Source organism: Arachis duranensis, chromosome 3, assembly GCF_000817695.3.
Source record: "Arachis duranensis cultivar V14167 chromosome 3, aradu.V14167.gnm2.J7QH, whole genome shotgun sequence".
Lineage (NCBI taxonomy): Eukaryota > Viridiplantae > Streptophyta > Magnoliopsida > Fabales > Fabaceae > Arachis > Arachis duranensis.
Genome location: NC_029774.3, coordinates 134,702,811 through 134,725,246, shown reverse-complemented (window position 1 = coordinate 134,725,246; position 22,436 = coordinate 134,702,811). Strand labels below are relative to the sequence as shown.

General features: G+C 32.1%; 3 protein-coding genes across 5 annotated transcripts; 2 read left to right on the top strand and 1 right to left on the bottom strand.

Moving 5' to 3' along the window:
* Positions 1-2,649: 2,649 nt before the first annotated feature.
* LOC107482222 (uncharacterized) lies at positions 2,650-8,580 on the top strand. Of its 3 annotated transcripts, XR_008006702.1 has the most exons (5): positions 2,650-3,142; positions 3,221-3,308; positions 3,515-3,631; positions 3,793-3,923; positions 8,286-8,580. XR_008006702.1 is itself a non-coding variant. In XM_016102640.2 (4 exons), the coding sequence occupies exons 1-4, from the start codon at positions 2,652-2,654 to the stop codon at positions 3,841-3,843; spliced, it is 747 nt and encodes a 248-aa protein (XP_015958126.1). In that variant the 5' UTR covers positions 2,650-2,651; the 3' UTR covers positions 3,844-4,085. The 3 variants fall into 3 exon arrangements, 2 of the variants coding, with proteins under 2 accessions (XP_015958126.1, XP_015958127.1); XM_016102640.2 differs by lacking the exon at positions 8,286-8,580 and having other exon boundaries at positions 3,793-4,085; XM_016102641.2 differs by lacking the exon at positions 8,286-8,580 and having other exon boundaries at positions 3,515-3,666; positions 3,793-4,085.
* Positions 8,581-14,960: 6,380 nt separating this feature from the next.
* On the top strand, positions 14,961-15,941 carry LOC107482223 (uncharacterized). The gene has a single exon (XM_016102642.3). It carries the CDS (start codon positions 15,044-15,046, stop codon positions 15,785-15,787), a length of 744 nt encoding a protein of 247 aa, XP_015958128.1. The 5' UTR covers positions 14,961-15,043; the 3' UTR covers positions 15,788-15,941.
* A 1,989-nt stretch (positions 15,942-17,930) lies between these two features.
* LOC107482225 (large ribosomal RNA subunit accumulation protein YCED homolog 1, chloroplastic) lies at positions 17,931-20,539 on the bottom strand. The gene is made up of 3 exons (XM_016102643.3): positions 20,390-20,539; positions 19,389-20,144; positions 17,931-18,476 (listed from the first exon to the last, which is right to left on the bottom strand). Exons 2-3 carry the CDS (start codon positions 19,943-19,945, stop codon positions 18,053-18,055), a joined length of 981 nt encoding a protein of 326 aa, XP_015958129.1. The 5' UTR covers positions 19,946-20,144; positions 20,390-20,539; the 3' UTR covers positions 17,931-18,052.
* Between the last annotated feature and the right edge of the window lie 1,897 nt (positions 20,540-22,436).

Here is a 22,436-nt window from a genome sequence, read left to right as displayed (position 1 = left end):
TAAACATCCTATTTGCATGAAAAATAAACATCTGCATGCGCGATGGAGGACGAAGTTGGACTGCTTGCAGCGGCGCGATGGAGGTGAGGGGGGCAGAGGCAGTCCTCGAGGCGTGACGAGGTTGGGTTGCCTGCAGCAACAGACGGGATGGAGGCGCGACAAAACTGGGCTGCGTGCTTCAGTTGGAGAGGTGCGACGGCGGTTGCGGACGCACGAGGAAGTTGGAACACTTGCGGTGGTTCGCGAGAGACAGTAGGGTCTCTTTAGCTAAATGCCCTATTAATCAATACACTAGAGGCAGTTCATGACTTTTTGCCCGGATGCTGAACCACAAGTGATCATTGATTCATTGTAATGCAACTTCCATGCACCATAGGATGATAAATGATGTGTAGATCGGCAAGGATTCGAAGCTCACTTTTGTTTACTTTAATCTTTTACTTTATTTTATGCGGGTAAACTTCTTGTCCTTTATGTTAATTACGTAAAATAATTTTAACTAAAGGTGAGAATATGGTTCCAAAAGAAAAGAATAAAACCATATGAAAGGTTAGAAATAGGAAGTACAAACCATAGGATATACCAATTTTACCAACCCATAAATAACATGCACAGCCATGCATTTCTCTCCCTGTGCCTTGCCAGTTGCAAATGCATTACAGGGCAAGTTCTCCTCCGGCAGTTTTCCACTATTATTAATTTATTTATTTATATGATAATGTTAATTAATTAGTAGTGTGTAGCCTGCCAAAGAAGATTTGCCCAGCGATTCTCATGCAACTTCATTTCAACTCTCTCACTACGAGAGTGAGTCTTTTTCGGTGAAAAAAAAATTAGATAGTGTTTAGCATCTAATTTAATCTTTTATTTTTATTTTTTTTTTATTTAATTTTGGTCTCATTTATAGAATTAAATATAAAAAATCATACTTTATTCTTTTAAGTAGATTTTTCACTGTAGAGGATCCATTTCCCTCTCACTACTCACTAGCATTATACTCTTCATTTATTTTTGACGACCCTATCTCATCTTTCCCTTTTTATCTCAATTTGTTAAAGAAATAATGTAAATTATATATATTTATTTTTGATCAATTTTATAGTATCTTTTGTTTGATCTTTGATGTTTAATTTTTGTCTAAATTATTTTTTATAGTAACTTTAAAATATTTAAAATTTTTTAAATTTATACTTTTAAATTTAAAATTAATTATTTAACCTATTTTAATAATTAGACAATATCTTTTAGGCACTATAGTAAACACCTTTATTTTTTCTCTATGCTTATGATTCTGTAAGATTATTATATTCACAAAAATCAGAATATGTGTATGTATTTTGTTCCTTGTTTTTATGAGAATCCGAAGCATATGTATATATACATCTAAAAATACCTGGAATTACTTGTCAACATGTGTAATGTGTATTACAAGCATAGAATAATCCAAATAATCAAATATCCATGCACTTATTGCTATATAATTTCTATATAGCTCGCTGCTTCAAGTTTCTCCATAAAGCAAACAACTTTTGTGGTCCATTATTATTATTTATTTCATAGTGACTGATAGCAAAATCTTGAAAGCATATATGTGTAAGCATTGGGAACATTCTCTAGTATCTTCCTTCCCTCTCTCTCATCACGCCTCTGCACCTATTCTTTTTAAAGCTTATACTTTCTCTATCTTTTTCATTGATCTCGATCTCTTTTCCTACCCGACCAAAATCAGATTCCTTATGACTTAATTACTAGCAGCTAGTAATGGTCGTCGTATGAACATATAACACAATCGAAGACCATAAATTCTGATTAATTGAATACTTTACTATGCCTGAAACATGTAAGCATATTGCATGCATGCATGCTTCAAGTTTTATTGAACCTTACATGTTTACATAGGGGCGTATTAAATAATTAATTTTCTTTCTATACAGATAGAGATATAGAAACTAGAGAAATGTTATTGGCCACACCAAAACTTAATTTCATGATACTATTTAGCTACTTGTTGGCAAGAGTTCCATCTGTTTTAAATGTTTCATGAATAATTTGCCCTATCTCATTATATTATTAATAAGTATAAGAAATCATCTACTTTTAATTAATTAATATTAATAATTTTTATTGCAAAATTATTTTTAGAACACTCATTTTACAGATTATTACAATCAAAATCAAGAGCATCTATAATATCTAGAGTTTTTTCTGTCGAAGATAAAATAGTTTTCTATTTATGAATAGGTTATTATTAGTTCAAAAGCATTATTATCAGAGAAATTTTTGTACACTATGGCACATTAACTAGTATATTTTAGATGAAAAGTCAGGTTACGTCGAGTTGATAGTTTAGAATTGTTCAATAATTAGATTTATTTGACTAAATTTTTATCTAACTATTTTAAGTTATTAATTTTAAGTGAAATTGAAATGAGTTTTTACCTAAATTTAATAATATTAAATATATTTGGCAAATAGTGCATAGTAAAAAAGAATGCAAAAAATTATTAAAATGTATTATTTTTTAATTATTAATAATTAAAATATAAAATAAAATATATTATTAAATTATCAAACTAAAAAATTAAATTGATGATTAAATAATGACAAAAAATGATATAATTGAATGGTTTAAATTTACAAATAAGAAATATATGGACTATGGAGTGGGGGTGAGGCGGAAAGAGATGGCGCTCCAGAGTGGCACGCTCTTGCCGTTGCTATTTCCGAAGCACAGTTCAGGCGCCATGGCACATGCACAAGAAATTCGGGTCTGTACCAACCGCACTTGCCGCAAACAGGGATCTTTTCAGACCCTCGAAACCCTCTCTGCCCTCGCTCCTCCCAACCTCGCCGTCAACTCCTGCGGCTGCTTGGGCCGCTGCGGCGCCGGCCCTAACTTGGCAATCCTCCCCGACGGCTTCATCGTCGCCCATTGCGGCACACCGGCTCAGGCGGCTCAGCTCGTGGCCACCTTGTTTTCCAGAGATGATGCCGATGCCACGAGCAGTTTGGAGGCCCTGGCTTTGAGGAAGAGAGCCGAGATTGAGTTCCAGAATCGAAATTTGAGTGAAGCTGAGTTGCTTCTCTCACAGGCTATAGATTCAGAACCCTTTGGTGGCATGCATGTCCTCTTTAAATGCAGGTAATTCTTCAACAATCACCACTTTAACTTGATTATGATGATATTGGACTGAAACTGTTTCGTATTATATTGATTCAGGTCAGTTGTAAGGTTGGAATTGGGCAACTACCGTGGGGCCCTTCAAGATGCTAGGGAGGCTTTGAACTTAGCTCCTCGCTATTCTGAGGTCACTAACTCTTGATTCATGTGTTCTTGGACCTTCCATATAAATGGCTAAAATGTTATTTTCTCATTTGTATTTGCTCTGCTTATGACGAAACAAACAGAGGCTGATATTTAGATATAAATTATCATTTAAGGGTTTGTCTTAAATTTAAATGCACTTCGATTTTTGTAGAAACTTGTCACCAGATTTCTTAATTCACTTTGCAGGCTTATATTTGCCAAGGTGATGCCTTCTTGGCATTGAATGAATTCGAATCAGCAGAACAATCATATTTAGCTTCTTTAGACATAGATCCTTTGATCCGTCGCTCTAAATCATTCAAGGTAGCATTGAGTCTTTGACTTTGGATATTCTAATAGTATGTATTTCACTCTTCTTTCTACTGTCCCGTCTGTATTCTTGAGATCTTGGTTAGATTCATGTATACAATTTTGAATTGGCTATTGTGCTTGAATAATTGTTTTCTTTTTTTGGTTTACATTAGGCCCGAATATTAAAGCTTCAGGAAAAGGTTGCTGCTGTTAATACGTCATAAGATTTGTGTTGTGAATAAAGATCCAGTCAATTCTGATATTGTGATCATGTACATTCGATTATTTTATATACTTTCTCCAGGTATGAAAAGGAGCCTTTTCTGTTGTTCAGTGTGTTATATTAGGCATGATAGGGTAATCTAGTATTATGTGCTATGTTCTTGTACTCTTTTACATTAATTAGTTTTGGTGTACTATCAATGTAAGAGTTTTATCCTGTTATCAAGTTAATCAGTTTTGCTAATGTGTCCTTTTTTTATTAGCCCTTACAGTTAGATACATTAATAATAAGTATAAAATTAGATCAATGAAAATGAGAGAATTTATTTTTCCGTATGTCTAGGTGTTTATCAAAAAGACACTATAGGCTTAAAGCTCATAATGTAGGCTGTAGATATATAGGCATTTAGTAATTTGGTTTTTTTCCCCCTTTAAACATTTCAATTCCAAGAGTTGTAGAGATGACATGGGCTATGAGACTCTTCTTTATTGTTATATGTATTAATGTAAAAGACTATACAATAGGACCACTTACAGATATCCTGTACAATTATGCAATGATACTGTATCATAATCAAACTAACCTACATTATTTCTTTCTTTCTTTTTTCCCTTTTTTCCCTTTTTTTTGACTTCTGAAGTTCTTAACTAAACAAGAGAGCATCTGGCTAAAGTTTAGATCATGCATAGTGGGAATCAATTCTATAATGTAGCAGCTGGTTTTAGCATACATAGAATCAACTTTGAACGCCATTTGCAGTCCATTGACAGCCATAAATGAAAATCTAGAAATAAAACTATAAGGAACATGCTTTCAGAATTTTCTTTTGAAAGCTCAACTTATTTTATTATGTCCCTCCAAGCTCACATAGGGGTGCATATATAATAGATTTCAAGTACCACTTAATAAATTATTTTGCAACTAAAAGTTGGCAGCAATGAAAACCTGTTCATTCTAAGTAATATTTTCTGACAAGTCAATTTTGAAATTAATCTGTGAGGGTGTCAGTCACCAGAACACTTATTATTGATAACTTACCTCTGCACAGGGGAATTTAGTTAATCACTTATCAATTTGGCTGAGGTATCAGAAATCATAATAATCCTTATTAAACGCAAAATTCTGAAAAGTAAAATCATTGTCTCAAGCAAAACTTTTGTTCAAGAGATTAGTCATGCAACAGGACTCCATGGCTGATTTTATGCTGCTAATCTCTCCTATAATTAGTTATAAAGGGCAGCTCGATGCACAAGCATTCCGGATTAACATAGGATCCGGGAAAGGGTTGCACCCAAAGGGTGTTAATAGTTATGTATTATAATAATTCTTTAACATAGTCAGTCAATAAAAGAATCTTGTCCATTTAAGTCCTATGAACCATTTTCTCCTATCCTATCAGAGCTCATTTATACTTCTAGTGGAATGAAATAGAATACAATGTATTCAGCTTCATTTCAAGCGAAGTCAGTTGATGTTGAGTTGACAGACCAAAGTAATAAGCTGATTCTTATAGATTTCTTCTTTCAGTTGATGTTGAGTTGACAGACCAAAGTAATAAGCTGATTCTTATAGCTTTCTTCTTTCTCAAAATGCCAGTCATGTAAATTTTGTATTGTATCTATCGAACTATTTAATAAAGGATATTCCTCAATTATGCTCATAGATGGTATAAATCATTCAGATATCATAACTTAGAGTTCGTCAAGTCATACTGTCACCACCAAATATTTCAATTTTTTACTTTTGGGTTTAGAGTTGCATATTGCAATGCTTTCGTAATTTTGAAAATTTTATTAGGATCTTAAGATGTTAGGCACTTAGGCATAAACTTCCAATTATGAAAGTGAGACCAGTTATCAACCCATGTGAACTCCGGTTATTGTTATGGCTTAATAGTGTTGTACATTAGAAGATTGTTCTCTGCTATAACAAACACAGCACATCTATAAATGAATTCTATTGTACTGTACATCAAATATTATGAATATATGGGACTAAATACCTCCTCCATTGACAAAGCATGTGAGTTATTTCCGAGGGTGAATAATAACATCTCATTTTGAAACGGTTAAATTGAAGTTCCTTTGAACAGTAGGAAAGATGCTGACAGTTTCTTGATCAACAACTAACTATTTTGTGCCTTAGAATTCCTTTGGTGAGTAGTATATGCCACAAGATCCACTCATTCCAAGAACATTAATCTTTTTATGTTGGATATGCCAAACGAAGAACAGCATATGCCATGCTAAATCTTGTGGAGACACAATCTTCACAGCCAAAATGGATTTTGATTCTATGTTGATCTTGAATGATTTATATTTAGATTTAGATTTTCAAAAGCTGACGGAAGAAGGAATTTTCAATAAACTGACACGACAGAAGAGACAAAGAGAAGGGGGGAGAGTACATGCCTCTGGATCTTCCTCCTCAGCCAGCTCATTCTCTTTCCTTTTTCTCTTTTTAAGATTGTTATTCTATTTCTATCTCTATGGGGCTGAAAAGTTGAAATACCTACATATGATACGACCCTTTCTGCTCTTGGTCAGTTTTTAAAGTTTCCATTCCGTCTTGTCAAAAGAAAAGTCTTATTCTGCTATTTCTGACCCTCTAAAATTTGAGGGGCTGCATAATGGAAGGACCAAATAGTAATGCAAGGGATCTTCACAGAATTTCAGGGTCTGAAGAGTTAAACCTTTTCATCTATCATCCGTATGCATGACATGTAGTTAAGTTAATAAATTCCTACATTCATAAAATGGCATTAAAAGAGTATTTGTTATTCTAAGGAAAAAAAAGAAGGGGAAGGGGACCAACCTTCTGTTTTGATTGTATCTTTGGCTTGGAGATAAAAAATTGGTGGATTTTTATATCATACTATGAATGCCGTGAATTCCAGACTTAATTTCTGCTTGATAAAACTTAAGTTATGACACAAGACAAACTTGTAAGCATATCAATAGTATTGCTACAATCTGGTTATTATCTTCAGTAAGCATTTCTCAGAGTACTTGGAGTGTGTTTGTGTGTTTTATTTTAGAGAAGAAAGCAGGGAATTAAAAGGGGTTTGAAGAGAAAAATGGCCTCCCATTCCTTCTTTTTACACTCTAAACCCTTTGTTCTCTGAAGTAAAACTCACAATCACAAACATAACTTAGCGCTCAGGTGTATGGCCCCCTCTGACCTTGCACTCAAATTTTACATTTGTTATTATGTGAGATCACGAGCTATCTGTGTAGTATAGGTGACTCATTTTAACACTTCACAAGAGTAATTCCTATTCACCTGGGACAGATGCATGGCAACTAGCTAGTGAAAAAAACAAATGAAAAATCTGACAGATGCATGGGAAAAAAATTGTTGATTAGAAAAAAGAAGAAGGAAATATCCACTTCTTCCCATGTTTTATGCTCATTTTCAAATACTAAAAAGCTTGAAGTTTTGTTTGAACTTGATGAGTTGCCAAACGTGCCATGTAGATGGAACATTAACTTATTCAAAATGAATGTTGAGCTGGACAGCCTAAAAGTGATACATTGGCTGGAACAGGAACAGTAATGAGAGAATAAGTAGAAGAAATGAAAATAGTTGACATGATTCCAACACCAGCAAGTGCTCAAGTCTATCTATGGCTTCGTGTTCTTGTTAGATGGATTTCTGAGGCACCTTAAAATATATTATCTCCTATAAAATGAAATCGTCAACCAATCAGGAGGCTCATATATCTCCTTTTCTGTTATTGAACGTTGAGTAGTGGGAACAAAATATTGGCCATTTGATTTAGACGATAGTATTCTAGTGAATGCAAACCAATTTGAGAGTGATAGGGTAAAGAAATTACTAAAACTGGAATACTGAATTATAGTATTTAATATGTCTTGAGAAGAAACACACTCGTCCACTAGTTAATGTTAATATTTTATAGCTTACTTATAAATTGTACATTAGCAATGCAAAGAACAAAATTGCTAACTGAAGCTTCAATGTCTGTCTATTAACTTAAAGCACATCATTATAGTGAATAAGCGTCTACTTAAGCCTTCTTGACCCTTGATGCTGTTGTCTTGGATAACCTCTGTTTGTGAGTCATCTCTCATTTTGTTTTTCTCTTCATGTTGCAGAAATTTGAAAATCTTCTGTATCCATCTGTTACATATTGAAAGGAAAAGCATCAGTTAAGAAGTTCTATATATATTTGCATAGCTAACATGAGAGAAATTTAATAAGCTTACATATGTAATTATACTACAAGAACATAGCATGTGTCTTCTAGGACCTGAAAATTATACAGTTATTACAATTTACTAATCATAAAACTATCAAGTAAATGGCAGGGCAAATCTCCTTTGGCAAACTAGAAGAGAGCATGTTCAAGTTCTCTACTTCTGTGTGCCAAAGGAGAATTGCACTCTCATTCCGTTGACAGTGCAGCTCAAACTCTTTCAGGACCAAGTTTGCGTTTGAGGACATAATCACAAAATGGAAGTATATATATAGTAAGTTATAAGAGCACCTCCTGTGGATATGCCTGTGAAGGAGTAGGAGCAGCAACAGCATATGCCAGCACAATTCCAATTTTCCTATTAAAGGTTCTGTTTTGTTCTTTAATGGTCCTGATTCTCTCACCATCAGTTCCTTTCAATAACCAAGGAGTGGTCTATATCAAGGTTTCTCTCTATTCTTGTAAAAAAGATGCATTTCTTTAGAGGAATTGGTCATAATCTCGTTCCATTGTATACATGCATGGAATATCAGTGTTTATATATCAATAATTTTTTCCATGCAGAAGTAGACTTGCTTTTCATCTGCATTATTAAGTTCATAACATGTTCCACTGTTACCATGATCATTATCATTCATGATAGATATGCTTTCTTTTGCTGTGACACTTTTCTACACCGTAGGCAAAGAAATGATCGGATCGTTATATGTATGAATATGTACATAGAAAGACAAAATCTGCTAAGATTATTATTTGTTTAAAGAGTGATCTAAAATTTCAATATTTGATCAATATTTGTATCATTGCCAGTAAATAACCAAAAGGTGGATTTTAAGTGCTGTAAGTAGTCAATGATTAGCCTCAAATCTCTCTTCAGAGGAAGAATATATGTTTAAGCCTACTGATGGAGTTAGCTACTTGAATACAAAGATCCTGCTGATATTACTGGAATTGTATGAAAAAAAGTATAACATTTTAGTAATACTTTACTTTGAAATCAGAAGGGGTTGGAATTTGGAAATTAAACCAATTTGAAAGAATGCAATTAATTCAGGAATAATAGGTATTCGCTACCAGCATATTCTTGGACAAGAAAACAGAAAACACCAGAAGGGAATTATGCCTTCCATTAAGAATTAGTATCAGCCATTTATTACCTTGTAATACACTCACATTTCACTGCTAAATAGACAGGTCTTCCTCATCAAACCTAAATGCATGGAATTTGATAAAACAAATATCTGTGGTAAAACCAATGAGAGAAAATGTGCAGGGGCATGAGCTGTGAGAGACTAAAGGCACAAGTTGGACCACTTTCTTTCTAGTAACTAGTTGCTTTGTAGAGGATGTGCTTGGAATATCCTTTGGCTAGTGCATATGTATATGTATTCATTTCTGAGTTAGTTACATCATCCAGTGCGTTATATATAAACAAGGGACACCCCCATATTATTGGTCAACAACAAGAAAGATCACACAGGTGAAGTCATGTGTGGGCACATTACTGGGCAATGACTTCTTTGGCTGTTGGCAATTCAACATCATCTTGTCATTCAAGTAGTTAGGCTCAGAAGCTTAGCTCACTGCCAAAGAAGATTTGCCCCGCAATTCTCCCTCACATTATATCAACATAAAGCTATGTATATATTGCTTATTGCTAATAAGTTATAACATGTTCACATCATAAGGCATGGTGTGAAACATATGCTTTTGTCGCTGTCATTTTTGTGTGGACTTTGGTCACGCAATGACTGCTGAGGAGTTATAATTAATTACAGTATTATACACGATGCATGGCTTTTAATTGTGTTATGATATGATGTCTACATATACAGTTTAGGTTCGGTGCACAATTATTTGTAGGCTAGTTCCCAATAATTATGCAAAAATAAAATATCATATATAGGTTAGTTGCACATTATTTTTGCCAACCGTCATCATTACCACTGTCTTTGCAAAAATATCAACTAGTAGGGAAAAATGTTTCTCGTCATTTTTTTCCTTTACTTTTCTTTTTATCTTTAGCTTCTTTTGGCAAAAGAATACTCCTCTGGTTCTCTAAAAAGTCTGTGATATTTATTGGTAATTCGTCATCTTTATATCTTTTGAGTTTCATCAATGTATAAAATGATAAGAATTATTGGTAAATGTGATAAAGGTTTAGAACATATTTCAAAATAATGTGAGTTCGAGTTTTTTCTGTCTTTGTGAGAACTTCTTTAGTATATAGGGTTTATAATTATCTCTTTTAAGTGTTGCCTTGACCTGACTCTGGCTGAAATCATCTAAACTTCTATAAATTAAATTAAAAGTGTTCAAGAAATTTGAAATGGAAACAAGCACCCTGTATGCATGATTGCATGTACAACACGCAAATCGTGTCAGAAATATAATAATAACTGATCCTCACAATTTGTTTCTCAAGGGGGTAAAATATAATTTTTTATTATGTATTTTTTAAATAGAACTAAAAATTTATGAAAAAAAAGTATATGATTTGTACTTTATACTCTCGATTAAAAAAATAATTAAGATAATTTATTTTCTGTTGTGGTCAATAAATTAGTCCGATTTATTTAGGTCTAATCCGTTTAAATTTGTGGGTTATATGAATAGGCTTATTTATTTTTTGTTTGTTTACGGACCACAATTTTTAGACCATAACCATTTATAATTAATCTGATATGTTATACGAGTTGGTCTTTTTATTTTTATTTTTGAAACAAAATAATTTAGACAATTATTATTTTCAAGTAAAAAAATCTTAAATAAACAGAGACTTTTAGTTGATGAGTTGAGTTTTCAGGTTGGATTATAAAAATTTTGTTAACGAAGTGCTCTCTTTTTAGAAATACAAAAAAAAAAAAAAAACGTGTTTCTGTTTAATCTGCAAAGTCAGCAAACTGGCCTTTTAACCTGAAATTTGAATAGATCTAATTTTAAAGGTAAAAGACTAAAAGTTCGTAGTGGATTAATCCTACGAATTTAATCTATTTTAATGGATTTATAAAACATAAGCCCAAAAAAGGGGTGGGTTTTCAATTGGGCTTCACCCAATTATCCAGCGCATATCAATTTCTCCAAGGTGTTGCCGTTCTCTTTTAATCTTTCTTGCAGTTATTGACTGTAAAATTCATTTCCTTTTTCATAGTCTCTAATTTAGTTTGACACTTTCAAAGAAATTTTGTGAGAAAAAATGTGACGGAAGTATGCCACGCGACATATCATATAATCATATATCACACGTGGCATATTACATACATTAATAACATCTTCGTATTTTATTTTTATTAAAATATAAAATATGAAGATGTTATTCACACACAACCAATTTCAAATTTTTTCCTTCTACACATTCTAACTCAAATATATCCATTTTACATTTCAAAAACCTCATTTTTATTATTTCATCAATCAATCAAATTCTCATATATTTTATACCAATTCTTCATTTAATTTCATACATTATCACACAATTCAATCATCACTTATTATTTTTATCTTTTTTAATCTCTGTTCCAAATTCACAATTTCGATACATATTCTACAAACTAATAATTATTATTTAATTTATCAAATTTTTCAACCCACCAAACATATAAATTCATACAATTTTCAACTTAATCGTTAATTTACACAACACATCATTTATACATATTAATACCAACTATTTACACAATTCAAATTTAATTCTAAAAATAATTAATTTAAAAATTTTCATCACATCACATAATATTTAAATAAAACTTAAATCATATTTAATAACGACAGCTAACATCCAAACACATCATAACTCAAGCTCATCACCATCCAAAATAGAAGAAAACACAATTGGTTCGTAATTCGTCTCCTTTGACATAGTCATCACTCAAGAATATCAAAATAAGGATGACATGGGATAAAAAGAAATGGCAAAAAGCCATCAATCCATATGGTACCGTATGGGAAGCACGTGATGCACGTGTAGAATTAGGCTTATTTAACAGTATCCCTTTAAACTTAGGTGGAATCCGCATTCAGCAAGTGCCTACTGCCCAGTCAACATCCAGATTTCATCAAACAGAATATTCTCCACGAGGATAGGAACTCTTATAATATAATATAATATAATATAATATAATATAATATAATATAATATTTTTTCTCCTTTTCCCCTCTCATTACTACATGCTTAAGTTAAATATTAAAAGAAAAGTATGTCAAATTATTTAATCGATTACGCTTATGAACTCGGTTTTCAGGTATGACCCAGACGCAATTTTGTATTTTTTAATTTGAATATGGAAGTAACAATGAAATTAAATTGGGATATAAAAAATATTGGTGCTTCACAGTCGTGTGGTGTTAGAGTAAAAGAACTTAGACCATGCAAATTTTTTTAGCTAAACAAACGGTCCAAATTTTTACCTACAAAAAATATAGAGGATCCGATTTTCTCTTTTCAAAATTCAAATTTTTCTAATTCAAATCCAACTATATAATTTGTTCAGCAAAATTTTTAAATTAAATAACTCGCAAATTCGAGTTCTACATCCTAACATTCACAAAAGACTATCCCACAAATTTATCTTGTATCCTATGAATCCACATCCAAAAGGATCACACACAATACTTCTATAATCATAAAATTGAGCCGCAATTTTGACTTCAACCAACAAAATTGTGTCAGGAGACGATCCGTGTCTATAGTCTATACCAATTTTATTTTAATTTATTTTTATGTCAAATCAAAGGTGTTTCGACTATTATTTATGTAAAATTAAATATAATTTTATTTATCATATTTCTATCAAAGGTTATTAAATTTTTTTTTCGATAAATATTTTATAGATGTATTGAAAAATCTAAAAACTTTTAATTATTTCTCAACAAAATATGTTTTATTAAAAACCTTGATAAATATTCTTAGCTAAACACAATTAAATAATAGCTAACACAAATGTTAGGTGTTAGTTGGTCATTATTGGCCAATGAATAGTTGAGATACGTTCACAACACACATTTTTTCTTCCGCTGGTTTTAAGTATCAACATTTTGAACTTTAATATTAATACTTAATAAGATGAAGAATTATAAAGAGGTGAACACTTTTGATTTTTTCTTATAAAAAATTCTTTGTGAGGCTCAAACACGAAAGTATTAATAAAATATCAGCACAACTATTAATCAATCTTGAATTAGAGACACATTAAACGTGCACAGAAAGACACAAAAGCAGGGGAAAAAAATCCAAGAAAAAAGGCATTAAAACATTACAGAAACACCTGAGGAAAATTATTCAAAAGGGAAAAAGAATTAAAGAGAATACAAAATTAAGAAAATAAATGCTTGTGTATTATATTGTCTTTATAATCTTGTTCACACATGTCAGCAAAAGACATTTATAATTATATAATTAGGTTGACATACATTTATAATTATCCTATTGTTGCGCTATCACGTGCATCATATTTTAACGTAAACTGTTGTAACTACCGTGGAGTGAGTCGCAGTCCAATAATCCATGGCCCAACCTAATAATTAGATAAGACATTAATTACACCCAATATAAAATGCAGGAAGAAATGGAAATTAACATGCGTATGAAGTTCAAATATCACCGGGCACTGCATTAAATAAATTTATATTTGAAAAAATTCAAACACTCAGTGGCCTTAAAGATGCTGTTCTGAAAGGAAATTGCCAACCGCATTACCACAATGACATAGGGATCTATCCAAGCTTTGTGTAATTTGGAAGCAACTAATTATTGCTATTATTGTCAATACTATACAAATAATAAAGCCATTAATTTTACATCAGAACCGCTTGGTGTAATCATCAATCAAACAAGAAAGAGTTCCAACCAGCACACTCAGCACACAAGATTTCATAGACCAATTAAGATCCAAAAGAGGGCATCTTTTTTTTAATCTAAAGCTAATTAATTTTGATTTAATTATAATTTTGAATTAGTAAATTATTTTGATGATTTTACTATTCAAATCATATTATGTTAGTCAATGATAAGTGGTGATATGAACTATCCGCCAAATATTATATCCAGCTTTATCTAGTAGCATCCATAGAATTTCAGTCAATTCAGTGTTCATTCACCTCAATCAACCATTTCGCATTTGCCACCTTTTGATTCATCATGATTGATGAACCCACCTCAAAAAACATATGGACTTTTCTCACTTTTTTTTTAATTAATAATATTATAAAATATCATTTTTTAAGTGAAACAAAAATGATGTAAATGCAGTTCAGAATATTAATTGAAAAAAAATTAACACGTGTCCTTTTTTTCTTCAAGAACAAAAAACAAAACTTCCAATCGCAAAAATAGAAAGAAAAAGGCTAATTTTTTTGTATATTGTTTAAATATATGTGTAATACATTATTATTGGAAGATTGGGTGTTTTTTTTGATATGTTGTTTTATTCAAATCGGACGGTCCGATTTGTTTGGAGAAAAAAATAAACTACAAATCGGAGGGTCCATTTTGTATTTTTTATTTTTTTATTTTTTAAAATAAAAATCGGACGGTCTAATTTTAACATTAAAAATTTTTTTTTTAATTCACAAATCGGACCGTCCGATTTGTGATTGTTTGTTTGAAAAAAAATAAAACAAACAAATCGGTGCATCCGATTTGTACATCCCATACCAATGTGAAACACACTTCTGTTCACAACTTCTTGTTATACACTTCTCTCTCTCCCACATAAAAAATAACAAGCGAAAGAAAAAGTTCAACACTTCAACAAACCAATATATATTAATATATTATTTTATTAATATAAAATATATACCAAGAGCCCTCAAATGCAAAAACGTGTAAATAATCAGGTAACAGGAAGGGCAAAAAGGTCATAAAGCAGAGTATATATATATATAGGTATGAGCATTATGTAGGTAATTTCTTCCTTGTCTGCACTCAATAATTATTCTGATTCACAGGGTTTTCATTTTGATTTGTTTTCCAAAGCCGCCGTTGATGGAAACAGAAGCTGCTGCTGTCTTGAACCTCTTTGATTCTTGCTGGTTTGAGCTCAATGTACTGATGAAAAGCTCAACAATAATCCCACCAAAAGCAACAAGTTCTGCAGAAAATCTAGATTGTAAGGTTAGAGGAGAAGAAGAAGAAGAAATATCAGAGTCAGCGTCAAAGCTTGCTCGGATCCAAACAAGTACTCATAGCAGGTCGATGAGTGACCAATCCGTGGAAGCAACAAGCTTCAAGCACGAATCTATGTCACCAGATTCCGTCCTTATGATCCCCTCAAAGCTCCAAACCATTCTCTCAGGAAAAGAAGCCACAGACTCAGAAGAAGAACCTCATCAGAACCCTCCGCATGAGACAGTAGTGTTGGTACCTGAGAAGAACATGAAGAAGAAGAGGAGGAGGGAAACAAAGAGTTTGTCAGACCTTGAGTTTGAGGAGCTAAAAGGGTTCATGGATTTGGGTTTTGTTTTCTCAGAAGAGGACAAAGACTCAACCTTGGCTTCAATCATTCCTGGGTTGCAGAGGTTAGGGAAGAAAGAAAGCTCAGATTCTGATGAATCAATGGTTCAAAGGCCTTATCTTTCAGAAGCATGGGAGGTTTATTTTTATGATAAGAAAAAGAAAGAGAAAGAGAATCCATTGATGAATTGGAAGTTCCCTGCTGTAAACAATGAAACTGACATCAAAGATAGCCTCAGATGGTGGGCTCACACTGTTGCTTCCAGTGTCAGATGAACCAATCAAAATCCCTATTTTTTCTTCTCTTTCCACATTCCCATTTTGCTAATTTTTCCTCCAATTTTTTTGTCTATTTATTGTGATATCCGAAAACTTGTACATTGTAAATTTAGCCAAAAAAATGAAGGAAATTTTTCATTTGGAGTTTGAATTCTGTTCTGGCAGATTTTTGTTTGGTCTATATCCTGTATGAGATTAAAGAGGGAATATTATTTGGTTGCTTAGCCAAAGAATTTAACTTACAATTTTAAAATAGCAAATAGTAGTAATAATAAAAATTGGGGTGTTAGTTACAAGGTGATTGGCATAAGCAGTTAAGCACAATGGGGTAAAGAGGTAGACGGATAGAGTGACAGAGTACTTCAAACAACAGAAGCATTATGGCATTCAAGTGCACCACAAAAGTTGCTGTACCTTTTGGTAACTATTAGTGTTGTAAGTTGTATGATTAGCTCAGGTTATGTCTTGAGAAAAAACCTTAGAATTCTTGGTACTCAATATACTACTTTAGTAGTTTTTTCACTTTATGGTCTCTTTTGTGCGTTATGTTGCTTGGGTTAGGGAGAGAGAGAGAATGAGAAGTTGCAAAATCTAATGCTAGAGCCTCTTGTGAAAACATCCAAAATGATTTTAAAGGGAAAACTGATCATGAAATAAAATTTAAGAGGTGGAATCTGATAAAAACTATGATCAGAAGATGTATAGGAGGGGAATTAAGGTAGAGTTTGGTTAGTGGGTGCGTTTATACAAGACAGAGACATGTTGACACACGTTTTCTTTTGTTTGGTTGTTGAGACACACAATTACCTTGGTGCACAAATTGACACAAATTACATATATTCAGTGTACCTCTAATAAGTTGGGACACAAAATTAATATTGAGACACTGATTTTAACAATTTTACTCTTCTTTTTTCTCTCCATTTCAATTTTCGTCTGTTCTCTCTTCGTGACCAACCAAGCAGAATCTCTTCTCCCCTCCCTTCTTCCCATTTGAACTTCTGTTTCTTCTCTTTTCATGAACAACGAACGTCTTACTGAAGTGTCTCATTACCACTACCTCACTTCCTCCTCATACTCTCCAGCAGATTGGGTCTCTGTCTTTTTCTTTTTTCCAAATCTCTAGATCTGCGACTTGTGTTTCTGCCATGTCGCAAGGGAGCCTGTTCCTCCATCTTCATCTCTGTTCATCTTTCTATTTGTCCTCCTCTAAATTTTTTTCCTAAAATAAAGTTTTATTTTTTTGTTTTTTATTATTAATTTGTGTTATTTTTAAAAAAAAATTATAGTGTGAATGCTATGAACAATTTTTTCTTTTGGCTTTTATGCTGTTGAAATATTTCACATTCCAATTAATTTTTTAATTTGATATTCCATTGTTTCATAGTCACTTCAACAACTTAAAATTAACACCAAGATTCAAAAGGAAAATCATGTCAATTAAAATGAAGAAAAGGTGCATAGCATAGGTTATTTTAAAAATTTTTCCACTACCAGTACAATGGAAGCCATGTATAAATTTTTTTGTTGGATCTGCCAGACTCAAGTGAAAAAAAAAAATAATTTCTAACTGAGCATATATCAGAGAATTTTAATATCTCCACAAATATTCAGTGTCGGGTGGGTTGTTGTTGACCACAAAATATGGGAATTTGTTACTTCAGCGGATTCTTTAACGCACGTGGAAGATGTTGAATGAATAGCCAGCATTTTTGCCCCTTCCCCCTTGGCTCTCCCTACAGCCCTACTAGGCTGGCTACTACTAATCACGAGTAATAAATTAAAAAACGAAGGGATAAGAATAAGATTTTAATATCTGAAAACATCAACAGAATTTATCTTTTACTTCATTTAGTATTTCAATAAAAAAAAATAAAAAGATATTAAGAATACCAAAATTCAAAAATAAAACATTTCTAAATTTAAAAAAAACAACAAATGTAAATAATTAAAATAGCAAGTGAAAATAGACATTTACATCATATCATTAACAGTTTTTCACTTAAAGAGAGAAAAAAATTGATAGTGAAACAGAATTGATTAATTGAACATCTTTTTTAAATCTTTTCTTTGGGACTAATTTATCCAAAAAGAAAATTAATAGTCACTGAACTAATATACTTAGCAAAGACCAAATAAATTTTGGATCCCCAAAATGATAAAATTTATCGTAAAGGTTAACTATATACAAAAACTGAGAGTACATAAAAATAGGCATCATGGTTCAGCCTAATGAGCAAATCCTAAGAACTCGTATATATGTTACAAATGCATCTGCTCTTTTAAATTTCCAAGAGGGCCAAAGCCTTTTTTGTCTTTCACTTCCTCCTGGTTACAATTACAACTGTTGATGTTGAAGTTTTGGCCACATTTCATGCAAATGCCTTTGCACCACGGATCACAAACTGAATTCATGGTAATCTCAAGATGCACCCTGTCTCTTATGTTCTTTGAAATGTCAATTTCTTTGTCTTCCAGGGGAAAATGCAGCCTATCATCCAAATCGATTAGTGCATCATTGTCCTCATCGTCATCCCCGTTGCCCTCACCACTGTTTCCAAAGGTTGTATATATGTCTTCCCCATAAATAACACCCAGATCAATAGTCTCTGGTTCTTCAATGGGTTCTTCAGTGAGTAAAAGAGAGAACTCGGAAAATACACTCTCAGCAGATGGCATACCACACCTTCAACAGAGAATGATATTGAAACAAAGTTGTTAAAATTAAAAATAACAATAAAAACAACCGAGATGGATAAAGGAATGCTTATTAGGCAATACAAAAAAATATTTTTCACAAAATACACCAATCATATTTGTTCTGTTCTGTTAATGATGAGGGGAAAGATGGTACCATCTGTGATGATATGGTATTATTAATGCTTGGAAAAGGATTCTACTACCTTAGTAGTCACCTAGAACCTGTTCTATTTCAGTAGTTAGCTCAATCAATAATAGTGGAGAGGAGAGGATACATCAACTTCTGCGCTATCCATTTTTTGCTTACCTCCCACACTTTTTTTTCCAAAGTTAGCAATGAGACTCGAACACACAACCTCTAGGTGAGTATAGGGAGAATATGCCATTTGAGATATCGCTCGTTGGCACTTACCTCCCACACTTAAATCTTTATAAAACAAACAGAATAATATATAAAGATACACTTAGAAAATCCCTCAAAAAAATATATATAATAATAAATAAACAAATAAGATACTTATGTTGCCATTATTGCCTTTTTTCCTTTTAAATAAGGAGCAATCTATCTTGTACCACGCAGACTTTAGCAGTAAAGAGCTGGTAACAGCGTCCTCTTTGAATCTAGCAGCTGATTAAACTTACTGGCCTGCAAATCTTATGCAAACTAGCTTGGCCAGCTGCATATAGCAATCAATTACTTTGTTTAAGCAAAATTGTCTCAACAGGTTCATCTTCTATGGCATACTTAGATGGAGTTAAACAAATTATAAACCATGATCAGGATAACAATTACTATGTTGTTATAATTTCACTATATAGAAGCACAGATTAAACCACATCATAATGAATGCAAAGAAAATTTCAGACATGTTAATGAGAAAAGTCACGAGGGTAGTACCTACTGCAAAGAAGACCAATGACAGTTTTTATGATCCCATCAAGCCTCAATTTTTTCTTCTTCCTGACCACATCTATTGAGATCTGAACAGGAGTTCCATTAGGATAGTCCTTCACGGCTTTTGTGACCCGCAATCCCATGACAGAAGCCCTATTTTTCGATAAATCTGTGGAAAGATTTCCTAGACCTAGACTCTCCAAGGTAGTGCAGTATTCCACATGTGAAATTGATGCGTTTCTCTTATATATAACAGCACCTTCCCATGGGGACCCAGTAGATTCAACTTCATCATCATCATCGTCATCCCAATCCATGGACTCATCAATAAATGACTCAAAATCATCAAGTCCCTTGCATTTAGCAGTATACTTATGCAGCACATTTGGTTCAATTCTACGGTTTGTATATAAATGTCTGGTTTTACTATTTGGAACCGGTCTATTCCAAAAAGGGGTGAAGGAAATATATGCAATTTTATGCTGGGAGTTTACATTACAAGTCTTCCATTGAGAAATTTGTAAAGGGACTGCAGCGGATGAAGGGATAAGAAGTGACATTTTCAGGTTCCAATGATTGATAAACCTAAAAAATCAAACTCTGATTTGGAATTCTAACAATTATGCAAAAGCAATAGTTTCCAAGTAAGGCTCTATCAGCATTCAGTAGCTATATCTTTCCAAATAATTTTGCAGTATATATACTGACTCACAATATTTGTGCTTATGTAAAGCAGCTACAGTTGACAGGAACTGTATTCTGATAAAGAAGAAGGATAGACAACAAGTGTAATTATCAGCGTTAAATGTCGCAAATGGGTATAAAAAGGGGAAATTTACGACGGGGTAAAGAGAAAAAGAAACCCTAAACCCTAATAAAACCCAAATTCAAATAGAATGAAAACGAAATGCGAAACATGAAAGTGAAAGAAAAAATGGTAGGCAAGTACGTGTTAAAGAATGAAAATATAATCCAAAGATTATGAACAGAAATAGAGGAGTTACCGTGAGTGAGAAGATAAAACGCATCAGCGGCGGCAACACGAGCAGATAACGGGGTTGCCCATTGCTCAACTGGCTCCATGACAAAACACCCGACTGGATGAATGCCTCTCTCACTTCGTGTGCTTCTGCTGTTAATTAGGAGGGTTCGGTTTGCGGTTTAGTTCGGTTCTTTGGAAACAAAAAATCATTCAAATCAATTATACATAAAATATTCCGTTTAATTTAAGGAAAAGTCTAGATGCCACTAATTTTTGTGTTTTCTGACCAGTACTTAATCATCAAATAAAAGTAAGTAATCTTTTATCATTAGATGTAATTTCACACAATTAAAAATAATATTGATGGTCAATTGATAGTTACAAAACATCAAAATTGCTGGCTCTCTAACATTCTTCTTAATTTAATTTGGTTTTTTATAAGACCAACAAAATCAATTAAAATTGAATTAGTTTATAGTTGGATTTTTATGTCACTTATTCAAACAAATTTTATGTCTGGCTCAAATCTAACTCTTTTTGGAACCTAATTATTATCCCATTTTAAAGTTATCGTCGAACTCTTTTTCTTCAGTAAAGGGTATTGTCCTTACTGGCGGAGATCAGACAGTGGGTTCTGTGGTCGCCTGTGAAAGTTGGTTCAACCCTCTTCTCATCGTTTTTTATTAATTTTTTGCTTATTCTGAGTTGCTAATTTTATGAAATAATGGTTGAATCGAATGATTCTGTTAAATTTTTTGTTGAATTAATTTTGTTGATGATTAATATTTTTGGCTGTATGTTGAAGATGGAACAATCACAAAATGATCAATAGCCACAAGATATGTTGTCCAAAAATTTCAAACAGATTTTTCTTGAAGAAAATTTGATCTAATTTGACAATATTTCACTGCAAAGTATAACAAACATCACAAAGTATAATATACATGTATTTTTTGTATAAATACTTATAATGAAAAAGAAATACATAGAATAAAATATCATCCTACAAAAATTTTTAAATAAATTAAAGTATGTAACAGAATGACTAAAGATATTGAATTTCAATTTAAAAGACTTTTGGAAAAAAATGAAAAAAGGTAAGACAAAAAAAAAAATTTGTCCATGATTGTTATAATGTGAAAATAAAAGCACAAGGAGAGTGTAACTCTCTTAACCTTGTACAACCTCTAGCTTCTGCAACAATAGGAGATAAAAAAAAAGAGAGAAGAACTATAGATACTACACCAATTGAAAGTTAATTTAAGAAAAGAATTATTTTAGGATTTTAATTGATCTTGAAAAGTGTCTTAATTATAAATTAATTGTGCATAAAGCTAAATTAAGACTTTTATTGATGCACGTAATTTCATTTAATAAAATTCAACCACTTTATTTTCAACCGAATTTGGATGATATTGTTAAAATTGAACCTAGTTTTAAAGGATTGTCATATGATGAAATAGAAGTTTATTTATTGGCCAATCTTAAAAAAAAAGTGTCAATTGCTTATTAAAAACTATATGAGCTTATGGAAAAACACGACTGGTTGTACACTGATGGTAAGTAGTTGAACTGATCAAAGACAACAAACTTTAATTAATTTTTTTATTTTATTGTCTTGTTCGTATGTCATTTATTAAATCTAATGATATTTTTGATATGATAAAAAATGTTGATATCATGTTTAATTTGTTTGTTGATATTATTGAGTGAATTAAACCTAATAACATTGTACATGTAGTTAATGCTGATGCTGTGAATTATATATCTACTAAAAATTTTATTCATAAAAAGTATTCAAATATTTTTTGATCTCTGTGCTATAGAAATAGATTCATTCAATAGACAGCAAGGACAAATGCTCTCAGTAAGATTTATAAAATTTTTGAGTAGTTCCTAATAATATTGTTAATTTGTCCCATTGTATCATTAATTTTGACCTACTATGTTAAATTATTATGATAATTACTTTATTAGATTTGACTTTACTAATATATAAAATTATGTTGAGTTATCTTAAATTAAATATAATTATGTTATTAAATTTAAAAAAATTGATAAAAACATAT

Coding starts and splice junctions, on each gene's coding strand:
- LOC107482225 (XM_016102643.3), bottom strand. CDS start 19,945: ATGTCACTTCTTATCCCTTCATCCGCTGCAGTCCCTTTACAAATTTCT. Junction 18,477..19,388: donor ATTGGTCTTCTTTGCAGTAG/GTACTACCCTCG, acceptor TCTCTGTTGAAG/GTGTGGTATGCCATCTGCTG.
- LOC107482223 (XM_016102642.3), top strand. CDS start 15,044: ATGGAAACAGAAGCTGCTGCTGTCTTGAACCTCTTTGATTCTTGCTGG.
- LOC107482222 (XM_016102640.2), top strand. CDS start 2,652: ATGGACTATGGAGTGGGGGTGAGGCGGAAAGAGATGGCGCTCCAGAGT. Junction 3,143..3,220: donor CATGTCCTCTTTAAATGCAG/GTAATTCTTCAA, acceptor ATATTGATTCAG/GTCAGTTGTAAGGTTGGAAT. Junction 3,309..3,514: donor TAGCTCCTCGCTATTCTGAG/GTCACTAACTCT, acceptor TTCACTTTGCAG/GCTTATATTTGCCAAGGTGA.